The 27910-nt window shown below is 38.3% G+C and overlaps 1 protein-coding gene across 3 annotated transcripts in view; it reads right to left on the reverse strand.

The window, feature by feature from the left end:
• RNF17 (ring finger protein 17) overlaps window positions 1–8140 on the reverse strand; it is a 116476-nt gene extending 108336 nt beyond the window's left edge. Inside the window, exons 1-3 of one of the 3 annotated variants that reach the window (XM_077868492.1) lie at window positions 7983–8140; window positions 5178–5272; window positions 324–415 (exon numbers count right to left, since the gene is read on the reverse strand). In XM_077868492.1, the coding sequence (XP_077724618.1) occupies window positions 324–415; window positions 5178–5272; window positions 7983–8112 (317 nt within the window). In that variant the 5' untranslated portion in view covers window positions 8113–8140. Of the gene's footprint in view, window positions 1–323; window positions 416–5177; window positions 5273–7967 lie in introns of all 3 variants that reach the window. The other 2 variants (XM_077868493.1, XM_077868491.1) reach the window with 2 other exon arrangements.
• Between the last annotated feature and the right edge of the window lie 19770 nt (window positions 8141–27910).

The following is a 27910-nucleotide window of genomic DNA, read 5'->3' on the forward strand; positions in this document are numbered from 1 at the left end:
TAATGGGAGATATAGGCTTCCAGAATAATAAGTCACTGGAATAAGAAGTACAGATTAGGGAATATAATCAACAATATTGTAATAGTGTATGGTGAAAGATGGTAGCTACACTTGTGGTGAGCACAGCATAACGTACAGAGAAGATGAATCACTATGGTGTATACCTGAAAATAATGTAATAGTACATCAACTACACTTAAAATTTATAAAATAAAGAGCATTCTATAAACAATTGATCTCTGAATAACATCAATGGTGCTAAAATTATCCTTTCAGAATACACTGAGCTTCAAATACTAAAATAAAGTACACATAGAACATACTTTTTTGGCTGCAATTTTTCCATAAAAGAATCTTCTTTAATACATCCATCTGTTGGGTAGTATCCTTGTCTCATATTTATAGTTGTAGCAACCTTAGGACAAAATAAGAATAAAAACAAAGTCATTCAATAAATTGTTTACCCAGGATTCAAACAACTAATGTGCCATTCAGAGATAAAGTTAATTCTTTTTAAATCAAAGAAAAACTGTACATGTATGATGCTCTTACCCTATTTTAATTTTTGAAGAAATCTAATTTGGCAACTATTAAATAGAACATTAATTAAAACATTCTACCACCATTCTCAAGGAAATACTTGTAATAATACTTTAAATATCTATAAAATTTTCACAATGACATCTCAAGTTATGTTTAAAGATGTTCACAATGACATCTTAAGTTATGTTTAAAACTTAGGAATAAATTTAATAAGAAAAAATAGAAGTTCTAAGAAAAGAAAACCAAATAATTTGTTGGGACCACATAACAAAAAGAGAATAAATGGAGAATCATGTCAAGTTCCTAGGGACAAAGATTTATATATTTTTTTTATATTTTTTTTTCTATTTTTATTTATTTATGATAGTCACAGAGAGAGAGAGAGAGAGGCAGAGACACAGGCAGAGGGAGAAGCAGGCTCCATGCACCGGGAGCCCGACGTGGGATTCGATCCCGGGTCTCCAGGATCGCGCCCTGGGCCAAAGGCAGGCGCCAAACCGCTGCGCCACCCAGGGATCCCGGGACAAAGATTTAATATCCTAAAATACATCTAATATAAAATACAAAAATTTTAATGCAATTCTACAGTTCATATGAAAGTATACTATGGAAAAATTATAAAAATTTTAACATACCATTCAGTAGAGATTTATCCCATCTGATAATGAAGCTAATATAGTTAAAATACTAGGGTACTGGGACAATAAATGAGCAGAATAGAGCCACATATATATGGGAACTTAATACAGAAGACAAGGGGTATTTCAACTAAAACAGAGGAAGGGTTATTCAATACAGTATGAGAAAGGCAGCTAATCATTCTAAAGAATAAAGTTATACACCCACCTGACATTATAGAAAATAGATTACAATATGATTAAATATATATATATATATATATATATCTTTAACATGATACAAATATGGAAAATAATATATAACTGAGATGGGAAGGTCTGCCTAATCAAAGAAAGCCTAGAAACCATGAAGAAGGGGGAAAAATAACTAAAAAAATATTTCTGAATGGCTAAAATTAAAAGTGAAAGACTAGAAGAAAATAGTTAAGATATACAGGACAAAGTATGAATATCCCTACCACATGAAGTATTCTTACAAATTAGGTAAAAGACAATTCAAAAGGAAAATGTGCAAAGGATTTGAAGAGATCTACTAAAGATAAGGAAGCTGATAAGACAACATGTGAAAGTGCTCAATTTCACTAGTAATCAGGGAATTGCAGTTTAAGGCAAGGAGATTCCTACTTCTTGCCCATCAAATTGCCAAACATAAAAATAAATATGACAAATTCAAACATGGATTTCATTTTAGAGTTAGAAATTAACAGAACTTGCTCACAAAATTTTTTTCATCGGAGTGGTTTTGAGGATTATATAAAGATATAGCGAAAAATTTTGAAAACCATCAAATGTTTTTAGTTAAGGGATCAGTTAAGAATTAGAGCACTTATGTACAATGTTTATTTTTTTATGTACAATGTTTATTATGTAGACACTAAATTGTAGGAAAAAGTAATTGTAGGAGTCAGCTAAGTTCACCTAATATACATTAGGCATATTATTTGTTATTTAATGTGAACTCAATTTTGAGTTAAAAATGCATCTTTTTTCTTCTGTGTAGTACTATCAACTGATCTAATTTAAAATTGCACATACGAAACTTTTTAAAAAGCAACTCTAGGAGACTCAGGAAAATAAGTTAACGTTAATGTTGCTAAGAAAAATAAAGCAGACTACTAAATGTTACAGCCTCCCATTTAAATATACTTTTTTGGTGAAGGAGAGGATATTCTGTCAAGGTTTTAAGTATAACATACCAAAGATGGTCATGCATTATAATTAGGGGGACAGTGTTACTTTTAACCAATCACATTGGACCAAATGCTATTTTTAAGAATGCCCCCCCAAAATTGGGTGCTGAAACCTTAATTTCTATATGCCTATTCATTTATCCCCCTTTGTTTTGGCATTTCACAGTAAGAGATTAATGTTACTAACAACAGATTTAATATAGAACATCTCTTCCAAAAAATTTAAGAAAATATTAAATACAATGGACTTAAAAGATTCTTAACATGTAGTATACAAAATTAAGGTTCTCTCCCCAACCCTCACAGCTTGTCATCTAAGTTTTTCCTGGTGGTCTTTCTGCTTGTTTTTGTTAACTGCTAATGAAAAAATGTGGTCAAGTTTAGACAGATATGTTTAGTAAGGCTTCCTCATCCAAGATTATACAATTATATTCTAGTTTACATTTTAATTCACATGTTTAAAACATTTCCAATTCACATGGGATTTTAATATATATTACCTATTGATTAGATTCCCTCTTCACACGGTATATTTTGGACTCAGGTCCAAAAAATCAGTATCAGTTTCTGGAATGATACCTAAGTATGATCCTCTGAACAAAATCTGCCATTTTGCTGTGCAAAATGCAGAATGGCTATTATTTAGTAACAATATCAATCAAAAGCACAGGACAGATGTTCTCAAAGACCCTACAACTACAAAAGATAAAGACTGATAGATAAATCCATATTCACCCAACCTGAGAAATAAGAACAAAGTACATCCATTAATTCTGAATGGAATCATTTAGGCTTAAATTTGAAATAAACAACATTATGTACGTCCTCAACATTAAAGATAATTACAAACATAAGTCTAATGTGAATATAGGTATTAAATCTTTTTAGAAAGGAGCACATAATATAAAAATAATAAACTACGTTACAGAAATATTCTATAAATTCATTCTAATTTAGACTATTCTATTTGCTCTTATTTCAAATAAATATTAGATAACAGCAAAAATCCTAAATTTTAAAAATAAAAGAGTGGTAACAACTTTAGTAAGGTTTCTTGAAGGGACTCCCTTAAACAGTGATCAGCAGAGGTGCCTAGATAGCTCAGTCAGTTAAATGTCTGCCTTTGGTTCAGGTCATGATCTCTGGGGCCTGGGACTGAGCCCCACATTGGCTCTCTGCTCATGGGGGAGCCTAAGTCTCCCACTCCCCCAATCCCCACTCATGTGCCCTCCCGATCTCTTTCTCAAATAAATCTTTTAAAAAAATAGTGATCAGCTTTAGTGTATCTAAAGTATCCAATTAGAGTCCCTTGTCAATTCCCCGGGCTAATAGGGAGAGAGGAGGGAAGGATAAGACAAATCACAGATCTTCCAAAGAGTTAGACCTAGTCAAAATGATACAAAAGATGTATCACAACTCTAAAATCAAAACCAGTATTTGTATACATACCATAGGCATTTGTATGGATGTTTTCCAAAATAATACAAGTATGATGATTTAAGACCACTGAACATGAAACCATTTGCCAAAAATGGTAAGTTACTATTCTAATAAATTTGTCTGTTTTTTGGGGTATTAGAACAGGATAGGTACAGAGACAGTTCTACCTTCCTGCTTATTCCCCTTTCCTTATTCTCTACCCACCACAAGTCCTGATCGGTCAGGGATCTTCCATTACAACCACAGGAGACTAGGCCCACCCCCCCTTTGTTTTAACTATATAGTCAAGCCACATCTGAGGAATCCACAGACCAAAAAAAAGAAAAAAAAATACAAGAGAAGGGAATCTTCCATAATAAAGGACACTATTTGTAAAGTATGTAATTCCAAACAGACATCTTTTAATATATAAATGCTTCTGCTATAATAAAACCTTAACAAATTCATATAAATGTGTGCATATGTATTTTTACCATGTTTAACCTACAAACCAATTAATCCACACCTAAAATAATCATGGGTCAATTATATACTCATTTTAATGGTCCTGAAGCCTGTAGAAGAACTTCTAAATAATTCAAATTTGACTCAAATCCCTTAAGAAAAGCAGGTATTGTTTCCTTCTCACAAATGAGAAAATTCAGGCTTAGTGTGACAGAACAAGGATGGCATTCCAGGTCTTCTGCCCCTGTATTGTTTCTCACTGACACAGCAGACAATGGATACATACAAATCCTCATCATCTGATATCTCAAGTGGAATATTAAGAATTTAGAGATTAAGATAATTTTTCAGGGACATGCTATAGAAATTGAACTACATTTGTATTTGTAGCAAATGCAAAGGATGTTCATTAAATTTTACTTTAAATCTTTGATCTGTTCTCATTATTATGGGTCTATAGAGCAACTGTATTTTTTTAGTGCCTCTGAAGCTAACTTTAGGCCACTGTTTTCCTTCTCTTTTTAAACTACGGCATCCCTACAAATGTAGATTTGATGACACACAAAGATTGAGGGTCAGGGGAGTTTGAAATTTCTTTGCATGGTATTGGTGTGGTAAAGAAGTGTGTGGATTTAAAAGGAATATACTTCATTAAAAATAAAAAAGAGGCAATTTTCCACAGAAGTCTCTAAAGAGTCAAAAAATATGTAGGCTGATTAGTATAGAACTTCAACTCAGCACTCTTGATCATTCTGAGCAATTACACAATAAATCAGAAAAGCTTTATCTCTTGTTAAGCTTTTTTGCTTTAAGAGCAACAAAAATGAAAGTTTTTAGGTTCTAACTAGAAGTATGTTTTCTAACATTTTTACCTTTAACATTAGGTTGTAATGTATTGAAGATGAAAGATGATAAAACTTACCTCACAATCAGGGCATATAATTGTGCTGTATTCTTCAGTTATTAACAAGCACAGTTCACAAAAAGCATGTCCACACTGAAGTTCATGGTGGTGACCTATTGATGAAATTCTGTTGTGAATTAAACTTTTAACATTTTGTTAGCACTGAATGTGAAGCATTAATCAGAGAGGAAAGTTTAAGAGGACTCTCAAGTATGGGAAAAGATGTCAAGTTTCATTAGAAATGTAGGAATTAGGAGCGCCTGGTTAATCAGCTGCCTTCAGCTCAGGTCAGGCTCCTACAGGCCTGGAATCAAGTCCCATATCAGGCTCCCTGCTCAGTGCAGAGTCTGCTTCTCCCTTTCTTTCTCTCCCTCTGCCTTTCCCCCTGCTTGTGCTCGCTGTCTCAAATAAATAAATAAAATCTTTAAAAATACCCCAAAGAAATGCAGGAATTATTAAACAAAAGTCAGGAGAAACTATGTTAAGTGAGAAGGAAAAAAAATATCAAAAACCAGGCAGTACTATGTAATATTGTTTGCATTAACTTGGCGTTTGGTGCCTATAAAACTTTGAATTTGCCATATCTTATAATCATACAAAATGCTCTGACATACTTCACTTGATGTTTGTAAATATCTCAGCTAAGTAAGCTTGGGAAGGTTATATTCAGCTTAGAAATGAATAAACATTTTGGTGATATGGGTAAGTAAACGGTATAATCCAGACTCCAGCCCAGTTCTCTTTCCTTTTCTTTTTAAATTTTATTTTTTTAATTATCTTTAAAGATTTTATTTATTCATGAGAGAGACAGAGAGGGGGTGGGGGGGCAGAAGCATAAGTAGAAGGAGAAGCAGGCTCCAGGCAGGGAGCCTGATGTGAGACTCTATCCCAGGACTCCAGGATCACACCCTGCGCCGAAGGCAGGCATTAAACCGCCGAGCCACCCAAGGATCTCCTCAGTTCTCTTTCCAAGTCCCAAATTCTTTCTACTTGATCCTATTGCCTCTACTAATTTATATTTCCAATCCTGTGAAGACAGCAAGAAGGGAAGATATGAGACACTGGCAAGACCCTTCTCTGGCAAGGAGAAAAGTCAGACGCTACTACTGTCACACATACACAATGACCCACACAAAGATCACTTTCACAAACCTAGCATTTATGAGGGGGAAATATCATAATCTTGAGTGAAAACCTAGTATCAAGATTTTAATGCTCTAAGTAGAATTTGAAGTTTATTGTAATGAACATATTTAAGTATGTAACTTAAAAAACTGTCACTTTAAAACACTTTGCAGGAAAAAAGGAAAACTATTAAATGTCATCTTTTATTGGCAAAAAAAAATAGTGTTCTTGCTGATCTGTAAGAAATACATTATTTTGATCAAAAAGCTTTAGTTTTCAAGCCAAGTGACATATCTGACTTGCTTTGACCAAGCTAAAATTTAAAGTTCTACTTTGGGGATCCCTGGGTGGCTCAGCAGTTTGGCGCCTGCCTTTGGCCCAGGGTGCAATCCTGGAGTCCCGGATCAAGTCCCGCATCGGGCTCCCTGCATGGAGCCTGTTTCTCCCTCTGCCTGTGTCTCTGCCTATCATGAATGAATAAATAAATAAATCTTAAAAAAAAATAAAGTTCTACTTAAATTCCAGAGATATTACAAAGAAATAAAAATTATCTAGCTGTTTTATCTTTATAAGATTTCTGATACTGTTCAAATCTAACTTGTGGTGAATAACTTACAAAGCACTTTCACAATTTTATATGCATTAGCACCAATCTAGAGTATTTCTGAACATGGTAATACAAATATATGGAAAAACCAGAGTGATTTTTAAAAACCCTGTTCTAAAAAAAAAAAATTCTGTTCTAAACAACTTATTTCATTCAAACAATAGATATTTTCTATATAACAGCAGTGATTAAAAAAAGGATAGGAGAAAATTGGCTCTCCACCCTAAAACACAACCAATTAACTTTCTCTACAAAGGTTCCTGTCTCTTGGAGGGACTGAGGAAATTAACAACTTTTACTTCGAAAGTATAAACATTAACCAGTTGCAAGGGTGGTAATAGGACTTCAGCAGCTGCAGTTAGAAATTCAACAACTCTTGGTCGGAGACTCAGCACCCTAAGGCATTTTAAATTAAAGTAACTTGAATGTGTTTTCACTTGAGTAGATTCTAAATTAGATCAATAGGACTTCAGTGGATTTTTCCCCTTGACTACAAAGAAAAACACAAGACGCACAGAAGGAACGAATTGTATCTCAAATGAGGTCTTAAGCCAAACTGAGCAATAATGCCTCCCTCCCAATCCCAAACATCTGTTTTTAATCCAGATTTTAAAGTCGTCTGCTTGTTACTCTCACAACAAAAACTACACAAGAAAATAAAATTCTATTACTTCTGGATCACAAGACAATGTGCTACATTTTTAATCTACTCTTTCACAAACCCCTGAGCCTTGGGAAGTTTTCGAAATAGTGCTCAAGAGAGCTCATACACCATCCCCTAAAAGAATCAATGAAAAGAGAGGAGAAGCAGGTGCAAAGTAGAGAGAGCTTTAGGGAGGCACGAAGCCCACTCAACCGACCGCAGTGGGTGTCTCTGCTGCCCTGAGGGTAGCCCTGAGAGATGAGATAGTTGTTCCCGTCCAATCTTGCTACAACCGAACAGCCCCCGACACTGCAGCTCCCTCGGCTCTCGGTCCTTAGGTAGGCCTCGCTCACTCTCCACACCCAGCAGCCTGACGGGGATGGAGCTGGTGAAGGGCAGGTGGCCAAAGCGGGGCAGGGCCCGAGGGGCTCACCCTCAACGTCCTCACCGGAAACTCTGGACACCCTTCTTCCACACTGAGTGCACTGAATCTCAGCAGCACCCCAGGGCCGACTCTTCTTCCCCATCTGTCGATAGGAAGACAGGGTGAACCAAGCCGTGGAACCTTCTGCGGCCATGTCTGCCCCTTTAGGCTCCGAGGGCCGGTACCACGTGCTAGTCCCGGCATCCTTCGTGGCAGCCACCAATCGTCAGAGGCTGGCGGCTCCCAGTAGCCAATCAGAGGTGAGCCCCGCCTCCACTGCAGGCTGCCCTCGTGTCTTCCGGGGGCGGGGCTGGGTGTTTGCGGTTTGCCTTACACTGCGCAGGTTCAGAAAGGACGCCGCGGGGTGGGGAAACTTTTTACTTTACCGTTTTCCGAAAGCCCACCACGTCAGCCCTTTGCATACAGATTAAGATTTCGCATATTATTGTTTACACTGTTGTTGGGTTTACAGGTAGCAAACAATCCTTTGTATTGAAGTAATCCGTCTTGTGGGTGTATCTGGGCCTGAAGCCTAGAGCGGTGTGTGAGAGGGCTCAGTAACTGACCTTCGGGCGGGTGGGAGGCGGGGGGAGGGTAGCTCATCAGTACCTACCGTTGCCGAGAGCCTATTCATAATGTCAGACTAAGGTCTGGTTGTCCTTGACATTGTTGAGCATGATGGTCTACAAGGCACAGCTGGGAGCAGTGGGGCTGCTGAGAATGGGCTCACTGACAGCTCCTGCTTGAGGAGTGCAGAGGTCTCTGTTCCTGCAGAGGAGGGATGGAGACGGCAAGATGTCTTCAGTCTGAGATATCAGTATGACCTACCATGCTAGGAAAAGCCTCCCTAGACCTTAAATCCTGGGCAGGACTAAGGAGTAAAACAGAAAATCGGGCATTTTGGGGAGAAAGGATGGCATAAACCAAGGAGAGGACGTGGGAGATGCAGTAGCCTCTTCATAATGTAATGTGTTCGCCAGTTGGTCAGAGCGTTAATGTCCTTAAAGTGGGGCACCTGGGTAGCTCAGTGGATTAGGGGTCTGCCTCTGTGTCAGGTCATGACCCTAGAGGTCCCTTCTCCATGCCCCCAACCCTGCTGTGCTCTCTCGCGCTCTCAGATTCTTAATTTCCTTAAAGTGAGCTTTACAGAGAGGTATTTGGGGGTCAATATTAGGGTGAAACATTTCTTGGACGCTGTATTAAGGAGTTTGGATTGTACCCTTTAAGCAGTAGACTGCGGGTGAAGTTGTCTGGTAGCAGATATATTGTAGAGGAGGCACCTGGAGATGACAGGCTGCCTTAAGCGGAGAAGAGTGAAAGGTTGCATACAGCCCCTCTTTACCGTATACATTTAGAAAAATAGAAATATTATGTTCAAAAGTTCATCACTGCTCAAAAAAGTTTTTTTTTGTTGCCCTCAGGAGAAAGTATTAGTTTCTTAATCTATCCCCATACTATTCATCCAGTGGTTTCTACTACTAATCCATAATGGAATTTAAAGTACTGATCAAGCCAAAATTCCCATGGAACATACTGATTCTTTTTTTTTTTTTTTTAAGATTTATTTATTTATTGGAGAGAGAGAGTGTGTGTGCACTCAAGCCTGAGGGAGGGGCACAGGGAGATGGAGAGGATCTCAAGTAGACTCCCCACTGAGCGTGGAGCCAGTGACTGGGCTGGATCCCACAACCTGGAGATCATGACCTGAGTGGAAATCAAGAGGTGTTCAACCCATGGAGGCACAAGTTGCCCTGGAACATGCTGATTCTTACACAGTTTTGTGAATAATGTTTTATAGTCTCGTCTAGAATACCCACTCCTGCCTCTTTGTTAACTTACAGTCTTATCTTCCATGAATCATCCTCAAAACCAGCTGCTCTTCCTTGAAACCTTTACATTTCTCCCTGCATTCAATACTGTTCTACTACGTAGTGACAATCTTCTTTTCCACTAACAGTACTGTAATTTGGATAATAACCTCATTGCATAGGGGTTCTTAGTGGGTCACACTATGAGTCTAATGTGATGCAGTACAGAGGAGTCATCTCTGAATGTTACCAGATATGCTGGAGAGAATTTTGCCTTTGATAATCTCAGAAGTTGAATAAATTTTGGATAATTCAGGACCACTGAAAAATACAGTGATACATGCTTACTTAATACTTACCATGACCTCTCAAATACAGCAGGCAGAATTATCTTTTTAACAATTTAGGTTGTTTAAATCCTTTGTTTGGATTCCTTTAATGGCTTCCTGTTGGCTCTGACAAATCCTTAACATGGCCTTTGAGGCCTTTGTGATTTAGCTTTTGCTTACCTCTCTAGCTTCATGTTGTACCACTTCTCATCATGTCCCAGATACATAGGCCTTTTTCAGTTCTATAAGTAGATTAGACTCTTTCTACTCTCAGGACCTCTGCCTGGAACTCTCTTCCTTTCACTATTAAAAAAATCGTTATACAATATTTTAGTCCCAAAAAAGGAATAAAGCGTAAATTACGAATGTTCATGTATCCTCCAACTACTTTAACAAACAATCTAATTTAATCTGGATAATCTAGTTTTACTATGTTATTTTGGCCACTTATTCACATATTGGGAAATTCCTTGATTATTCCTCCTCATACTTCCTTCTAGGATTTTTCTTCTTTAAGGACACCCTGAAGAAATGTCTTTAGAGGAGATATATTAGTGGCAAATGCTTTCAGGTTTTATTTGGTTTAAAATGTATTTTTATTTCATTTTCGTTCTTGAATGATCATTTAGTAACATAAAATCCTAAATTGACAGTTTTTTTTTCTCAGACTATGAAGATAACATGCTGATTTCTGACTTGTATTGTTATTGAGAAGTTTTCTGTAAATCCAATTATCATTTTTTATGGGTAAGTTGGGTTTTTTGGGGGCATTCTATATATTTTTACTTTTGTTTTTTTAAAGATATATTCCTTTCTTTTAGAGGAAGAGAGAGAGAGCATGCAATCTGGGAGGGGGTGTGCAGAGGGAAAGAGTCTCAAGCAGACACCTGCCAAGCATGGAGCCTGAGAAGGGGCTCAGTCCCATGACTCTGTGATCATGTCCTGAGTCAAAATGAAGCATTGGATGCTCAACTGACTGAGCTCGTCGGGTGCCCCTGGCATTCTATATATTTATTATAATATCAAAGTGTAGATATATATTTATTGTTTGGGATTGATTGTAATTCCTCAATCTGAGTATTATCTTACTGGCCTGGAAAATTTTTGGTTGTTTATCTCTTTGTGTATTATATCTTCCTTATTTTTTTTCTGGAACTTGTATTAGATAGTAAATAAAGCCTTTTCATTCTATACCTTTCTTAACTTTTTTTTCATATTTTCCATTTCTTTATCTCTCTGCTGCATTCTGGGAACTCTCTTCAAATATCATTCCCTGTTAATCAATTCTCTCTTCAACTGGATCTAATCTGCTATTTTACATGACTGATGAGTTTTTAAGTTTTCAATACCTGTTTTATCCAATTCTAGATATATATATATTTTTTTATTTCAAAAATTGCCTGATCTTTTTGGATAGTATTATGTTCCTTTCTCATGTTTTTATTCCATCTTTTATTACTTGAATATTTTAAGCACAATTATTCTGTTATGTAACCCCAAAATTCCTTTCTCTGATATTCTTGGAAGATATAAATAGGCAGTTTTAAATTTTTTACTGATTCTTATTCATGGTGATATGTTTCCTCACGTGTTTTGTAATTTTGGATTTTTAAGCTCATGTTGGAAAGTGTTTATCTAAGGGAATTTTGTGAGGCCTGTATTAGGATACACTTCTTCAGATTTCATTTTTGCTTCCTTTAGGTACCCCAAGTCATGATGATCTAGGACCACTTTAATTTAATGTCTTGGCTTCCTAGACTACTTTGATAGCACATTTTTAATCCCATGCCTACCTGAAAGCACATATGTACTCTGGGTAACCTGGGGAGATATTTTCTCCACCCAAAGGTATACAAGATAAACAGAATTCTTTGTCTCTTAGCCTACCTATTCACTCCTACCATCAGTGTATGAATGTCCTATGCAAATGCTTGGATTAGCAGCTGTTTTATTTTTTTTGCTAATTCAGTGGCTGTACCACGTTATCTTCTTGTGGCCTTAATTTCCATTTCTCTAATGACTAATGAGTTTTCATATTTATCTGTCATTTGGACTTTCTTTTTTTGCATTTTGGGTTGTTTCTTAATTGATTTATAGCAATTCTTTATTCTAGATTCCATTGCAAATATCCTTTTCTAGGCTATGACTTTTTGTTGTTGTTGTTTTGTTTTTACTTTGTTTATGATATCTCTTATTGTCCCAAAGCATTTTATTTTGCTATGGAATTTTCATTAAGACTTGCAATTTTTGAGTATTGTTTAAAAATCTTTCCTCAAGCTAAATTTTTATTTTATTCATTATTTTCCATAACCTTTATTACCTTCTCTTCTATTTTAAAATTCAGCTTTGTTGTTGTTGTTAATCGCATAGGAATGGGAGAAAATGAGGTGCAAAGAAAACATGAGATCCCAGTAATTTGGATGAATAGGATCATGAACCTTGATTCACTCATTACATGTTTATCTCTATGTATACACCACTGGTATAGTGCCATCTCAGAACATAGATACAGAGATAGATATTCTACATTTTATTATTTTTAAATTTATTTTTATAATTTTTAAAATTATCAAGTATATTTTAACTTTGATTCGACTTTTGTTTCAATAAAACATTGGATTTAACATTTTTCTTCTAGACTCTCTGAAAGTATCAGATTTTTATTAAAATAATTTATTCAACATTCACAGAGCCCCATACACAGTATGTGCTCAGTAGAAATATAGTAGTAAATGCTCACGTGGCATGTCAGAACACAAGCTGGCAATAGGGAGAACACACCAACGTAGCAATAACCAGCTTGACATAGTCTCAAAATGCACTAGATGGCACTAAGCCCATAACAAACAGAATTTGCAATTTGGTTTCTTCCTTCCTCCTATGCTCTGTTCAGGACTCTACTCGTTAATTGGGAGAATTCTCCATCTGCATTTGTCAGGGTAAGTGGCTACTTTTCTGACTGAGTTTGTTTGGGTTGACACCAGTAGCCCAAATTTAGCCAGCAGAGGTTATCTGGTAATTCTCAGACTTAAGTGTGCTTAAGAATCCCTTGGAGAGGTTAGGGGAATGCAGAGGCGCAAGCCCTAGAAGTTCTGATAGGAGGTCAAAGTGAAGCTCACAAAGAGATAGATTGCCTTACATAGCTGACACTACTTACGACTTAGTGATTTATGTATATTTCCCTAGTTCCTTCCACTCCAAGACCTACATTTCCTGCTAAATTTGTTTAAATTTAAATTAATTTAAATAAAATTATTTATTTATTTTTATAAATAAATAAATAAATAAATAAATAAATAAATTTACAAGTTTTTTTTTCATCTGTACTTTTCTTTTGGAAACATAAAGCTATAGACACTGAGGGAGAAGCAATACCCATGTTTATAGTGGTTTTGTTTGTTTGCATTGATGGATGTTGTTACAATTAGAAAATCTCCAAGGGGCAGTCAGTCCAAGCTCAGATCTGTGTCTACTCTGTGGTGAAGCAGATGAAGGGAACTGCATTTTTTTTTAAGGGAACTGCATTTGCAGATGACTTTAAATAGAAAAATAGGACCTGGTGTTTCAGACTCTAATAGTTGCTGATTGTGTACACTATACTATTAGCTCTAATACAGTCTTGCCCCTTGAGCCTTTCCTCGGGAACCCTGGCCAGAGGGGTAGATAGGCACATGTCTGTAGCCTCTGCTCTTCCAAACCCGTACCTGGTCATTTCTCATGGATAGAAGGCTCTCTATCCCTCCTCTCAGATATTGTAAAAGAATTTTACAATATGAAATATGTAAATATACAATACAATAAAATATGAAATATTTATATTTCATACAAAGCTCAAGAAGCAGTGACTCTTCTCTAGTTTCATGTTGTCTCATTATGGTATTTTATGGATGCCATTCTGTGTTCTAAATGCCATCCATCCTCTCCATACTCGAGTCAGATATGTCTTTGATGCAATTCACAACACTGGGTATGATTCTAACACATGACATCAGTTTCAATTATTACTTCAGAGGACAGATAAATAAATGAAGGGATGTTTAAGCTCATTGTGATAAAGGAATATTTGGAAACTATGGAAGAATGGCAGTGGAGGCTGTGGTGGTATAGCCTGAGTCACAATATGGTCACACTTATCACCCTTTCTCATCAGGAAATTTAATTCTCCTGTTTCCTTTTAGGGGTCCTCTTTTTATCTTATCTTTTACCCCTCACTTTTCATCTTAAGGGCAAATAAAATTCACATCAGAATTGATGGAAGTTTTTTTGTTTTGTTTTTTAAGATTTATTTATTTATTCATGAGACACAGACTGAGAGAGAAAGGCAGAGACATAGGCAGAGGGAGAAGCAGGCTCCATGAAGGGAGCCCAATGCGAGAGTTGATCCCAGATCCTGGGATCACGACCTGAGTTGAAGGCAGGTGCCCAACCGCTGAGCCACCCAGGCATCCCAAAGTTTTTAGAAACCAATGTACTCATTCCTATATTCACTGCCCTATCTCATTTTAGTGAAAACAGTATATTAAATGTCATAATTCATCCTTGCATTTTTATATAAAGTTGCTCTCAAAACCTCAGTACTTCCTTCAAACATTCCCCACCAGGGCTGAATCCAGTTTCCCACCAACACCAAGATCTCTGTAGTTGTCTGAACCATCCATTTTAACACTCAATTATGCTCTCTTTTATTTTAATTTCAGTATAGTTAACATACAGTGTTATTATATTAGTTACAGGTGTACAATATAATGATTCAACACTTCCATACATCACCCAGTGTTCATCGTAAGTGTACTCCTTGGAACGCATGGATGGTTCAGTAGTTGAGCGTCTGCCTTTGGCTCAGGGCATGATCCCAGTCCTAGGATCGAGTCTTGCATTCAGGCTCCCTGTGAGGAACTTGCTTCTCCCTCTGCCTGTCTCTGCCTCTGTCTCTATGTCTCTCATGAATAAATAAATTTTTTTTAAAAAAGAAAAAAAAACCCAAGTGTATTCCTTAATCCTCATCACCTATTTAATGCATCCCCCCCACCTCCTCTCTAGTAGCCAACAGTTTGTCTTCTATAGTTAAGAGTCTGTCTCTTGCCTTTCTCTCTTCTTTTGCTCATTTGTTTCTTAAATTCTACATGAGTGATATCATATGTTATCTGTCCATCTCTGACTGACTTATTTTGCTTAGCATTATACTCTCTAGCTCCATCCATGTTGTTACAAATGGCAAGATTTCATTCTTTTTTATGGCTGAGTAATATTACATTGTTTACATGTATACCACATCTTTATCCATTCATCAATCGATGAACAGTTGGGCTGCTTCCATAATTTGGCTATTGTAAGTAATGCTGCTATGAACATCAGGGTGCATGTATCCCTTTGAATTAGTGTTTTTATTTTTGGGGGGTAAATACCTAGTAGTGCAATTACTGGATTATAGGGTAGTTCTATTTTTAACCTTTTGAGGAACTTCCATACTGTTTTGCAGAGTGGCTGCACCTGTTTGCATTTCCAGGGACAGTGCAAGAGGGTTGCTTTTTCTCCACATCATCACCAACACTTGTTTCTTGTGTTGTTGATTTTAGCCATTCTGACAGGTATGAGGTGATAATTACATTGTAGTTTTGATTTGAATTTCCCTGAAGATGAGTGATGTTAAACACTTTTTTCATGTGTCTATTGGCCATCTGGATGAAGAAATGTCTGTTTCTGCTCTCTTTTTTATTGGTCTTTAATTGTTTCACATGGATTAGTCTTGCTTTTTAAAAATGGTTTTATTTATTTGAGAGAGTGTGCACAAGCGGGGGTGGGGGGAAACTCAGGGAGAAGGACAAGCAGACACCCCACTGAGCAGGGAGCCTGACCTGGGGCTCTATCCCAGGACGCTGGGATCATGACCTGAACCAAAGGCAGATGCTTAACCGACTGAGCCACCCAGGTGCCCCTAGTCTTCCTTTTTTGAGGCAGACTGCATTTTCCTAAAGATGGCCCCCATATTATCCCCTGAAATGTGTGTTGACACCCTTCCTATTAGTGGTAGTGGCTGAGGAAGATGGTACAAAAGGAAGCCGGAGAGGTGGGCAAAAGCAGATCATTCACAGCATTGTAGACTATGCTAAAATGTTGAATTTTGTTAATCAGAGAAATGATATAACTGCTTTCTCTCTCTTTTACGTTTTGGGGAGGAGTTGGTAGCAATGGATAGAAGAGCTTCAGTTGTTGATTTTAGCTCCCGAATAAGGAGCTATTATCCTCATAGCCTGGAGATTCTCCTATCCAGGATATTATTTACCAAGGAAATGGGTCTGTACACCACATAAAGCAGAGAGGGATAGTAGAAACGCTTAGGTTGGCCAAAGGGCTCTGTGGACACTTACTGCCCATGTGACCTTGGAGGAAGTTATGTTACTTTTTCAAGTTCTTTTTCCTCATCCGAAAATGAGCATGATAATAGTCCCTACCTTGCAGAGCTGCTTACAGGGTTCACTGAAATAATGCATGCAGAAGGCTCCCACAATGCCTGGCACACAGAGGGATCCAGAGGGCACATGAACTGAGATGGGCTCTCATTGACTCCCAAAGTTTCTGTTTTAGTCTCTCCATCTTTCAAGAATTTTGAATGAGGGGACACCTGTGGCTCAGCTGTTGAAGGTCTGCCTTTAGCTCAGGGCATGATCCTGAGTCCTGGGATTGAGTCCCACATTGGGCTCCCTGCATGGAGCCTACTCCTCTCTCTGCCTATGTCTCTGCCTCTCTCATGAATGAATAAATAAAATCTTAAAAAAAAAAGAAGAATTTTGAATGAGGAATTCACTGGAGTAATGAAAAATATTTTATACCAGAAGGCTGTGTAACATTAGGCAAGGGAATCTATTTGAGATTCATTCCCCTCATCTCTAAAATACCCAGATCATTTCTCAGGTTTATGATGAGAATTAAGTGAGAAAGGGCTTTGTTAACAGTCAACTGTTAACAAGTGTCAGATATTAATGCTGTTCTTAAATAACACTTGACCTCCCATGTTCCTGGGGATGTTACTGAGTGGAAAGAATCTGGGCCTGTAGCCAAGGGCAGCATTTGTAAGCATGTAAGCATTTGTAAAGATGAATGCGTGTTGGAAACTACAGTAGCCTTCTCATTATACTTTGCTTCCTAAAATCCCTTGGCCAGACTGTGTTAGCATTCACATTACATGAGTAAGATATGGCAAATGAGCTCTCCATCCATTCACAATTTTGCCAGCTCTGCTCTTTGATTGAACCTGAAATTACCTTTCAGAGGTTGGTCCAGGTGAAGCATGAGAGGTTCTGGAGAGGTCTGGCTGCAGTTCTTTCTATGTAGTCCAGACCTAACTTCTTAGAGCCATGGTTTTCCTTCCTACAAAGTAGAAATGTAGTAGTAAACATACTCCACCCCCCATTTAATTCCCACTGATGCTACAAAACTGAATGGAATTGTAAAAATTATATAAGCCTATTCACATATTTTTGAAGTTTTTAGGCTGATATATAAAAGTCACTATGGAAAGTATTCTTGGAAAGTGTGTTCTCTTCAAGAAGAAGAAATTGGAATAAATATCTTTGAATTTCATAGGTGTTGACTGATCCCTCATTTATGAGAGTATCACACAGTAGTTAAGAGCACAGACTGTGGAGCCAGACTGGTTGGGTCTGATTCCTGTCTCTGCTACTTATGTGTACCCGGGCAACATACTTACCCTCTCTGCCTCAGTTTTCCCATCTACAAAATGGGATGATAATAATAGTATCTCCCTCTCAAGGTATATAAAGGTGTTTAGAACAGTGTCTGGCAAATTATAAACACTAAAGAAAATCCTGTAGTCAGTGCCTAGCACAGTTTTCAGCACCATATAGAGCTTCTAGAATTGTGTTGTCTGCAATACTGCTTCTTTTTTTTCTTTTTTGAAAGTAGTCTTAGGTTTACAATAAAATTGAGAGAAAGAGAAAGGTTCCCCATATACCACCTCCTCCCCTACACACATAACTTCCTTCATTATCAACATTATCAACATTATTCACCAAATGGCACATTTTTTCTTTTCAACCAAGATTGAACCTACATTGACACATTATTATCATCCATAGTTAACCATAGGATTCACTCTCGGTGTTACATATTCAATCGGTTTGGACAAATGTATAACGATATATATCTATCATTATATCATAGAATATGTTCACTGTCCATAAAATTCCTCTGTGCTTTGCGTATTTGTCTCTTCCCCATCCTCATTCAATAGCAACCACAGATCATTTTACCGTCTCCATAGTTTTGCCTTTTCCAGAATATTAGGTGGTTGGAATCATACAATATGTAATCTCAGATTGGCTTATTTCATTTAATAATATGTACTTAAATTTCTATCTTTTCATGGATTGGTAGCTCATTTCTTATTAGCACTGAATAATATATTCAATTGTCTGGAGGTATCACAGTTTATCTATTCATCTACTGAAGGACATCTTGGTTGTTTCCAAGTTTTGGCAATTATGAATAAAGCTGCTGCAAGGTTTTTGCAGGTTTTTGTGTGGACATAAATCTTCAACTCCTTTGGGTAAATACCAAAAAGTGTAATTGCTGAATCACAAAGTAAGGGTATGTTTAATTTTTGAGAAACTGACAGTCTTCCAATATGGTACACCAACGAATGAGAGTTCCGATTGCTCACATCTTCACTGGTGTCAGTGTTTTAGAATTTAGCCATTCTAATAGGTATATAGTGGTTCTTATTATTTTAATTTGCGTTTCCCTGATGATGTGTTACATGGAGCAACTTTTCATGTGTTTATTTGCCATCCATGTATCTTTGGTGAGGTGTCTGTTAAGATCTTTGGCCCACTTTTTAATTGGATTATTTTCTTATTGTTGAATTTAAGAGTTCTTTGTTTACTTGGATAAGAGTCCTTGATCAGATGTGTCCCTGTTGTTTCTTTATGCTTGTTCTCCTTGTTCCACTGAGCTGACTTGACTCAGACAATGTAGTAAGGAGTCAGACTCCTTTTGATGTTTGCTGACAACTTTTAAGCTTCACTCATATCTTTTCTTTCTGTCCCAGATTTGGAAAAAATAATAAGAAAGCTTGAATGTTCTCTCTTTTGGAACCCTTGACTTATCCCCACCCCTACCACAGTACAAGCCCAAGCTGCTATCCTTTCTCTGCTCTCATCTGGTGACTGTTAAGTGAAAAAAGGAGGAGTAGCAACTGAAAGATATTGAGGGCCTCATAGGTATTGTGTTTCACAGGTAATTCCCTCAGCTGCCCCACGAGGCACTTATCATTATCCCTATTCTAGAGATGACAAATGAAGACTCAAAGAGTGCCATGTAATGTAACAAATGGCAGGGAACATCTACACTAGCTCTATCTGATGCCATAGCCCATGATGCTGTTCCAGTGTGAACAATCTCCTTTTCTCCCTACCTTCTGAATCCCTCCCCTTTTCTCCTATCTTCTGAATATAGGCCTTCTCATGCTCTGTTTCTAAGCCTGTTTTCTTGACTCATTCCCTTGTTGATTGCAAGCTCCTCCATTCATTAATTCCTCAAATATTTATTAAGCATGTACTATTTGCCAGGCACTCTTCTAGCCCTTAGCAATGAACCAAGCAGACAAGGAGCTTACATCCCAGGGCTTGTCCATGGGACATAAGTAATCAAACAGATCAGCATGTGAAACATGGAGCATGACAGATGCTGAAAATTGCTATGGAGAAAGATGAAGCATGGAAAGGGGAAGGGAATGTTTGGGTAAGGTTGTGTAGGGTGTTTATAGTCATCAGGCAGATCTGGAAAGGGTCGGGGGGGAAAGAAGTCTAGGGTGTTTAGGAGAAGGCATTTCCAGGAGAGGGAGCAGCTAGCTCAAGGGCCTGCCTTTGGCAACCACTTGGCATCCTGAAGGAGCCAGATCAACAGGAGAACAGATCTCAGTATAGAGGTAAAAGGTACATTGCATAGGGCCTTGTAGGCCAATAAGGACTTGTGAAGTTCTAATGGGGTCAACCAATAGCTTTTGATCTGCTAGTAGGTGCTCGGAACTCTTCCAGGCACTTTACACACATGGGCTTTATCCTTATGATCCCTAAGAGTTTGGCCTTCTTCATCCTTCATTGCCTATTGAATGAAGTCCTGATTCCAGAGGTAGGCACTCAAGGGCTCCACTGTCTGCCTACCTGACTCACCTTCCACTCCCCTCTGGGACCAGTCTCTGCTTTCCCACCCTAGACATTAAAGGGAATGATCAGGGATTAGTCAGGGGCAAATGCCCCCTTAATCTTACCTGGGGAGTTGACAGCTTCAGAGTCTCATTCCAGCATGACTGTTGTCCTAGAGGCTCAAGTATGTAAACCAGGTGCTGATTTAATGAACTTACATTATGAAATAACTGCTGGGGGCTTGAGGTCTCCATATTCCCCAGCCAGGCCTTCCTCTGGTTGCATCAGAAGTCAGAAAGTCGATAGGTGAGCATGGAATTAGAGGAAGCAGATGTGGCTTTGTGATGCAATGTGGGCCTGACATGCCTGTCCCCATGTTAGGACGAGACTTGCCAGGGATGCCATTGCCTGGCTCAGTGGAACCAGGCCCCTTCCTCCCGACAGGCATGAGAGCACATAGCAACCAGGCCTCAATGTTCCTTTTCTTTGTCTCTGTTGTGGACAGCTGCTTTCTGACTGACAGGCTTTAGCATGGGTTTTCTTACTTAAGGTAATTCTATCATCTCTGCTTTGGCCCTGGATGTGTTCGTTTGAGTTTTACTCTCGTAGGCAATCTTTTTTCTGTCTCGTGGGGATTTGGTCACAGATACTGCAGAACCTAGAGGTACTAACAGGCAAAATACTAGACTCAGGCTCACAGGGGCCAGGAGACATGTGTCTCTCTACCCTCTAGTTACTACACCCAGGTAGCTTGAAATCTACCTCGTAGGGAGCTGGCTTCCAGGACCCACAGGGACCCACTGGGACCCACCTCTCGCCCCTGCTCCTTCCTTTCCCTACCTGTGATGCTCTCCCTCACCTCCGTCATTGAAATCCTACCTCCTGAAGCCTCAGTGAGCCTGCCGAGGGTGGTCTCCTGAATACTTATGACACTGACACCATGTGCCTTTGCTGCCTGCCTCAAACCCTGCCCTTGAGCCACTGGTTGTTTACAGACGTGCCTTTCCTGTTGTATTCTTTGCTCCTCTGAGGCTAGCACCACACTGATCAATCCTAGTTTCCTCCCAGGGTTTAGCATGGTGCTGTCTACCTAGCAGGTGCTTGATTTTGTTGAAAAATGAAAGCAAGAGGAAGAAATTCCATGTTATAACTATAAAATGCAAAAAAGGAAAGAAAAAAAAACCTAATGTCTGTACTTTCAGGCTTACCATGTGCTTTTCTCCACACTATCTCAATTTATCTTTACAACCCTGTAGAGGGGAGCTTTGATCCCTTTAAGGTGAATCAGGCTTTCCTCTTAAATTTCCATTAAACTTTATCTTAGAGCCTCTGGACCAAGAAGATAAAATTCCCTGAGTTGGGTTCTGGTATGTCAGAGGGGAGGAAGGAGTCTGCCCAGAGATCTGGTCTAAAGCGGAGAAAACAGCACCAATGAGGCAAAAGTGGAAGACAGGTCCTGGAGCTTGTTTGGGCAGCTAGCTGGGTGAGATTAGCACACCTGCAGTCCGAAGATATTGAACTGCACCAAGGCTAAGAGCCCCTGGAAGGAGCAAATGGTGGTTTTCTTCCACTCTTTTCACTGTGAAAGGATATTTTTCAAAGAAAAGGTAAAATCATGGCTTGCCTACAGCTATAGAATGAACAACTAACTGTTAAAGATTTTTTTCCTTTTTCTATATATGCATTTATTTGTTTTTGTATATTTTTTATTGGAGTTCAATTTGCCAACGTATACTATAACACCCAGTGCTCATCCCGTCAAGTGCCCCCCTCAGTGCCCGTCACCCAGTCACCCCAACCCCCCGCCCACCCCAACCTCCCTTTCGACCACCCTTTGTTCGTTTCCCAGAGTTAGGAGTCTCTCATGTTCTGTTGCCCTCTCTGATTTTTCCCACTTATTTTCTCTCCTTTCCCCTATAATCCCTTTCACTTTTTTTTTATATTCCCTGTATGAGTGAAACCATATAATGATTGTCCTTCTCTGACTGACTTACTTCACTCAGCATAATGGCCTCCAGTTCCATCCATGTAGAAGCAAATGATGGGTATTCGTCGTTTCTAATGGCTGAGTAATATTCTGTTGTATATATAGACCATATCTTTTTTTTAAGATTTTATTTATTTATTCATGAGAAACAGAGAGAGAGAGAGAGAGGCAGAGGGAGAAGCAGGCTCCATGCAGGGAGCCTGACATGGGACTTGATCCTGGGTCTCCAGGATCACACCCTGGGCTGAAGGGGGCACTAAACCGCTGAGCCACCCAGGCTGCCTTAGACCACATCTTCTTTATCCATTCATCTTTCGATGGACAACGAGGCCCCTTCCACAGTTTGGCTATTGTGAACATTGCTGCTATAAACATTGGGGTGCAGGTGTCCCAGCGTTTCACTGCATCTGTATCTTTGAGGTAAATCCCCAGCAGTTTAATTGCTGGGTTGTAGGGCAGATCTATTTTTAACTCTTTGAGGAACCTCCACACAGTTTTTCAGAGTGGCTGTACCAGTTCACAGTCCCACCAACAGTGCAAGAGGGTTCCCCTTTCTCCACATCCTCTCCAACATTTGTTGTTTCCGGTCTTGTTAATTTTCCCCATTCTCACTGGTGTGAGGTCGTATCTCATTGTGGTTTGATTTGTAATTCCCTGATGGCCAGTGATGCGGAGCATTTCCTCATGTGCTTGTTGGCCATGTCTATGTCTTCCTCTGTGAAATTTCTGTTCTTGTCTTTTGTCCATTTCATGATTGGATTGTTTGTTTCTTGGGTGTTGAGTTTAATAAGTTCTTTAAAGATCTTGGATACTAGCCCTTTATCTAATAGGTCATTTGCAAATATCGTCTCCCATTCTATAGGTTGTCTTTTAGTTTTGTTGACTGTTTCTTTTGCTGTGCAAAAGCTTCTTATCTTGATGAAGTCCCAATAATTCATTTTTGCTTTGTTTCTCTTGCCTTCATGGATATATCTTGCAAGAAGTTGCTGTGGCCAAGTTCAAACAGGGTGTTACCTTTCTTCTCCTCTAGGATTTTGATGGATTCTTGTCTCACATTTAGAGCTTTCATCCATTTTGAGTTTATCTTTGTGTATGGTGTAAGAGAATGGTCCAGTTTCATTCTTCTGCATGTGGATGTCCAATTTTCCCAGCACCATTTATTGGAAAGACTGTCTTTTTTTTCCAGTGGATAGTCTTTACTGCTTTGTTGAATATTTGTTGACCATAGAGTTGAGTGTCCACTTCTGGATTCTCTATTCTGTTCCATTGATCTATGTGTCTGTTTTTGTGCCAGTACCACACTGTCTTGATGACCACAGCTTTGTAGTACAACCTGAAATCTGGCATTGTGATGCCCCCAGCTATGGTTTTCTTTTTTAATATTCCCCTGGCTATTTGGGGTCTTTTCTAATTCCACACAAATCTTAAGATGGTTTGTTCCAACTCTCTGAAGAAAGTCCATGGTATTTTGATAGAGATTTCAGTAAATGTGTAAATTGCCCTGGGTAGCATGGACATTTTCACAATATTAATTCTTCCAATCCATGAGCATGGAATATTTTTCCATCTCTTTGTGCCTTCCTCAATTTCTTTCAGAAGTGTTCTGTAGTTTTGAGGGTATAGATCCTTTACCTCTTTGGTTAGGTTTATTCCTAGGTATCTTATGCTTTTGGGTGCAATTGTGAATGGGATGGACTCCTTAGTTTCTCTTTCTTCAGTCTCATTGTTAGTGTATACAAATGCCACTGATTTCTGGGCACTGATTTTGTATCCTGCCACACTGCCAAATTGCTATATGAGTTCTAGCAATCTTGGGGTGGAGTCCTTTGGGTTTTCTATGTACAGTATCATGTCATCTGCAAAGAGGGAGAGTTTGACTTCTTCTTTGCCAATTTGAATGCCTTTTCTTTCTTTTTGTTGCCTGATTGCTGAGGCTGGGACTTCTAGTACTACTCTGAATAGCAGTGGTGAGAGTGGACATCCTTGTCTTGTTCCTGATCTTAGGGGAAAGGCTCCCAGTGTTTCCCCATTGAGAATGATATTTGCTGTGGGCTTTTCGTAGATGGCTTTTAAGATGCTGAGGAATGTTCCCTCTATCCCTGCACACTCAAGAGTTTTGATCAGGAATGGATGCTATATTTTGTCAAATGCTTTCTCTGCATCTATTGAGAGGATCATATGGTTCTTGGTTTTTCTCTTGCTGATATGATCAATCACATTGATTGCTTTATGAGTGTTGAGCCAGCCTTGCATCCCAGGGATAAATCCCACTTGGTCATGGTGAATAATCTTCTTAATGTATTGTTGGGTCCTATTGGCTAGTGTCTTGTTGAGAATATTTGCATCTGTGTTCATCAGGGATATTGGTCTATAATTCTCCTTTTTGGTGGGGTCTTTGTCTGGTTTTGGAATTAAGGTGATGCTGGCCTCATAGAATGAGTTTGGAAGTATTCCATTTCTTTCTGTCTTTCCGAACAGCTTTAGTAGAATACGTATGGTTTCTTCTTTAAACGTTTGATAGAATTCCTCTGGGAAGCCATCTAGCCCTGGACTTTTGTGTCTTGAGAGGTTTTTGATGACTGCTTCAATTTCCTCCCTGGTTATCGGCCTGTTCAGGTTTTCTATTTCTTCCTGTTCCAGTTTTGGTAATTTGTGGTTTTCCAGAAATGCATCCAATTCTTCTAGATTGCCTAATTTATTGGCATACAGCTGCTCATAATAAGTTTTTAAAATCATTTGTATTTCCTTGGTGTTGGTGGTGATCTCTCCTTTCTCATTCATGATTTTATTAATTTGAGTCTTTTCTCTCTTATTTTAATAAGGCTGGCTAATGGTTTATCTATCTTATTAATTCTTTCAAAGAACCACCTCCTGGTTTTGTTAATCTGTTCAACAGTTCCTCTGGTCTCTAATTCATTGAGTTCTGCTTGAATCTTTATTAATTCTCTTCTTCTTCTGGGTGTAGGATCTATTTGCTGTTTTTTCTCCAGCTCCTTTAGGTGCAAGGTTAGCTTTTGTATTTGAGTTCTTTCCAGTTTTTGGATGGATGCTTATATTGTGATGTATTTCCCCCTCAGGACTGCTTTTGCTGTATCCCAAAGATTTTGAACGGTTGTGTCTTCATTCTCATTCGTTTCCATGAATCTTTTTAATTCTTCCCTAATTTCCTGGTTGACCCTTTCATCTTTTAGCAGGATGGTCCTTAACCTCCATGTGTTTGAAATCCTTCCAAATCTCTTCTTGTGATTGAGTTCTAGTTTCAAAGCATTGTGGTCTAAAAATATGCCAGGGACAATCCCAATCTTTTGGTATTAGTTGAGACCTGATTTGTGATCCAGTACCTGGTCTATTCTGGAGAAAGTTTCATGTGCACTTGAGAAGAATTTGTATTCAATTGCATTTGTATGGAAAGTTCTGTATGTGAAATCCATCTGGTCCAGTGTATCATTTAAGACCCTTGTTTCTTTGGTGATGTTATGCTTAGAAAATCTGTCATTTGCAGAAAGTGCTGTGTTGAAGTCTCCTACTTTTAGTGTATTATTTTCTAAGTATGTCTTCACTTTGGTTATTAATTGATTGATATACTAGGCAGCTCCCACATTAGGGGCATAAATATTCATGATTGTTAGGTCTTCTTGTTGGATAGATCATTGAAGTATGATATAGTATCCCTCTTCATCTCTTTCTACAGTCTTTGGGATAAATTTTAATTTATCTGTTATGAGGATTGCTACCCCAGCTTTCTTTTGAGGACCATTTGCATGGTAAATTGTTCTCCAACTTTTCATTTTCAGGCTGGAGGCATCATTAGGTCTAAAATGAGTTTCTTGTAGACAGCAAATAGATGGGTCTTGCTTTTTTATCCAGTCTGAAACCCTGTGTCTTTTGATGGGATCATTTAGCCCATTCACATTCAGAGCTACTATTGAAAGATATTAATTTAGTGTCATCGTAATACCTATTCAGTCCCTATTTTTGTGGATTATTTCTTTGGGCTTCCTATTTCTTTTACAGAGTCCCCATTAATATTTCTTGTAGAGATGGTTTGGTGGTCACACATTCTTTCAGTTTCTGCCTATCTTGGAAGCTCTTTATCTCTCCTTCTATTCTGAATGAGAGCCTTGCTGGATAAAGTATTCTTGTCTGCATGTTCTTCTCATTTAGTACCCTGAATATATCCTGCCAGCCCTTTCTGGCCTGCCAGGTCTCTGTGGACAGGTCTGCTGTTAATATAATATTTCTCCCCATATAAGTTAAGAATCTCCTGTCTCAGTGCTGCTTTAAGGATTTTCTCTTTTATCTTGGAATTTGCAAGTTTCACTATTAAATGTTGAGATGTCTAATGGTTTTTATTGATTTTGGGGGGAGGGACCTCTCTATCTCCTGGATCTGAATGCCTGTTTCCCTCCCTAAATTAGGGAGTTCTCAGCTATGATTTGTTCAATTATGCTTTCTGGGCCTCTGTCCCTCTCGGTGTTTTCTGGAACCCCAATTAAATGTAGATTTTTCCTTCTGAGGCTGTCATTTATTTCCCTTAACCTTTCCTCATGGTCTTTTAGTTGTTTTTCTCTTTTTTCCTCAGCTTCTTTCCTTGCCCATCAACTTGTCTTCTATGTCGTTCACTCTTTCTTCCACCTCATTAACCCTCATCATTAGGACCTCCATTTTGGATTGCATTTCATTTAATTGATTTTTAATTCGGCCTGATTAGATCTAAATTCTGTAGTCATGAAGTCTCTTGAATCCTTTATGCTTTTTTCCAGAGCCACCAGTAGCTTTATAATTGTGCTTCTGAATTGGCTTTCTGACATTGAATTGTAATCCATATTCTGTAACTCTGTGGCAGAGTACTGTTTCTGATTCTTTCTTTTGTGGTGAGTTCTTCCTTCTAGTCATTTTGCTCAGTGCAGAGTGACTGTATAAGTGGGCTGAGTCAAGAATATCAACCATGAGCTAAGTAAATTTCACCCGAGATTATTCTGATGAGGTCAGAAACCAGAAAATGAAAACAAAGATCAGAACAAAATAAAACAAAAGGACCACTAAAGTGAAAAACAAATTTTAAAACAAAGTAGTAAATAATAAAAGGCCAAGAATCCCCCCAAAAAGAAGATAAAAAAGCAAAAGTAAAGAGGAAAAAAAGAGAAAAGAAAAAAAAAGAGAGAAGAAAAAAAGGGGTGGGGGGGACTGGGAAATGGTGGTAGTGAAGAAGTTGTAGCCAAGGGAGAATGTAGTCTACATAAGGGGTCCTAGAGGGTGATCCTCTTGATTCTGAGTGTATTAATTTCTGTATGTTAGAAGATGCTCAGTCCCAAATTTATATAAACCAGCAATACTTGTAGAGAGCCTCAACACTGACCACCACAACATAAACAAGATAAAAGAGAGGGGAAGAATGGGAAGGAAGAGAGAATATAATCTCACAGAATGAACCAGCAGGGTATACCACTTGGTTCTGGGTGCATGCTGGTCATGTTTTAGAAGGTATTAACTTCCACCATTGTAGAACAAAATGAGGCAGAGAAAACAAAGACACAAAACAAAAAAATATATCTCGTATATCTCCCAAAATTAAACTGAGTATGTTGAAGGGAATCTAGAAGTGGAAAATATATCTAAGACATGTAATTGTAGAAATATGTAAGTCTAAAGGGACTGGTAAAAT

This window comes from Canis aureus, chromosome 24 (genome assembly GCF_053574225.1).
Source record: "Canis aureus isolate CA01 chromosome 24, VMU_Caureus_v.1.0, whole genome shotgun sequence".
Lineage (NCBI taxonomy): Eukaryota > Metazoa > Chordata > Mammalia > Carnivora > Canidae > Canis > Canis aureus.